General features: G+C 64.0%; 1 protein-coding gene across 5 annotated transcripts in view; it reads right to left on the bottom strand.

The window, feature by feature from the left end:
• Positions 1-6: 6 nt before the first annotated feature.
• Positions 7-1,153, bottom strand: part of BCAS3 (breast carcinoma amplified sequence 3) — a 591,772-nt gene continuing 590,625 nt past the window's right edge. For 3 of the 5 annotated variants that reach the window (XM_010861584.1, XM_010861585.1, XM_010861586.1), the window contains one exon: positions 7-309. In XM_010861584.1, the coding sequence (XP_010859886.1) occupies positions 161-309 (149 nt within the window). In that variant the 3' untranslated portion in view covers positions 7-160. Of the gene's footprint in view, positions 310-507; positions 644-1,153 lie in introns of all 5 variants that reach the window. The other 2 variants (XM_010861582.1, XM_010861583.1) reach the window with 2 other exon arrangements.

Raw genomic sequence — 1,153 nt, 5'->3', positions numbered from 1 at the left:
CTCTTCTCGATCCAGGGAGGCTGGGCGGCTGTCATGAAGCTTGGGGAAGGTGGTGGGTTCAAAGAGGAACGGAGTCTGAAGGGTAGGAGCGGATGGGGGGCGTCTCCCTCTCCCTCCGGCAGGAGAGTGGGCCGGCCAGCCCGAAGCAGGCTGCTGGGACCTATGGGAAGCTGGTGGGGAAGAGGCTGAGGGGCTGACTCTCGTTGGTGGGCAGCGGAGACCGGTAGCCGTCGAAGTTCCTCGGGATGCTGCCGCTGGTGGAGCCGGAGCTGTTACTCAGAGTCTCGATGCTTCCCTCTCGCTGGAGTTCTGCAAGACAGGACAGAGGGCCAGGCCCGGTCAGGGGGCGTTCTCAGCGGGTAGGTGGGGGGTGTGCATTCTGGGCTGGCTGCCTGCCGCGAGGCCAGTCTGGGTCCACTGATATCCTTCTGCGGTGCGGGGGGTGGGGGGCAGCCTGGGTCCCAGGGAGAAGCCCCCTTGGCCGGCAGGCTCCCGTCACTTCCTCACCGTGTGAACCCCTTTAGCCAGGAGCATGGCCACCCTCATGATGCATTTGGACCACACTGCCATTCGCGGGGCATGTGCCCAGGCCTGGTGCAGACTCTTGCTCAGCCAGCTTGCTTCCCAACATCGTGAGAGGCTCCTGTTCTGGCAGGAGGGGAGAAGCCAGGAGGCAGGAAGGACCAAGGCGTCCCCATTTGGTCCGTCCGCCCCTCGCCTCCCCTACCAGGGACCCGGGCTCAGCCACTCACTTGCTCACAGGTCCTCACCCACACCATCTACCTGCCTGCCAGGCCCCTCCTGTGCCCTCCCCCTGCAGGGGGGAGTGCCTGCTTTGAGAGGGACCTACTTGCCTGGAGTGCCTCCCTTCCCCTTCCTCTGGGCTCCCACGTGTCCTGGGGACCCCTCTGGAAGGGACGTGTTTAGGGTCCACCCGGGAGTCAGGTCAGGAGGCTCCCAGCCCCTCCCCTGGCGTCTGCAAGCCAGGCTACCATCTTGGAGATGGCACCTGGCTCCATCTCCTTCCACTATGGGCACCTTCCTCAACTGCCCTGCCATCTCTTGACCCAAGACAGGTACTGGGGTGGGTGGGCTGGGAACAGACTTCCTGGCATGCTGAGTGCAAGGCAGAAAGAATTACTTCTTGGCTTTC

The sequence above is a fragment of the Bison bison genome, unplaced genomic scaffold, assembly GCF_000754665.1.
Source record: "Bison bison bison isolate TAMUID 2011002044 unplaced genomic scaffold, Bison_UMD1.0 scf7180017864472, whole genome shotgun sequence".
In the NCBI taxonomy this organism is placed as follows: Eukaryota; Metazoa; Chordata; class Mammalia; order Artiodactyla; family Bovidae; genus Bison; species Bison bison.
This window is presented reverse-complemented; position numbering and strand designations above follow the sequence as displayed.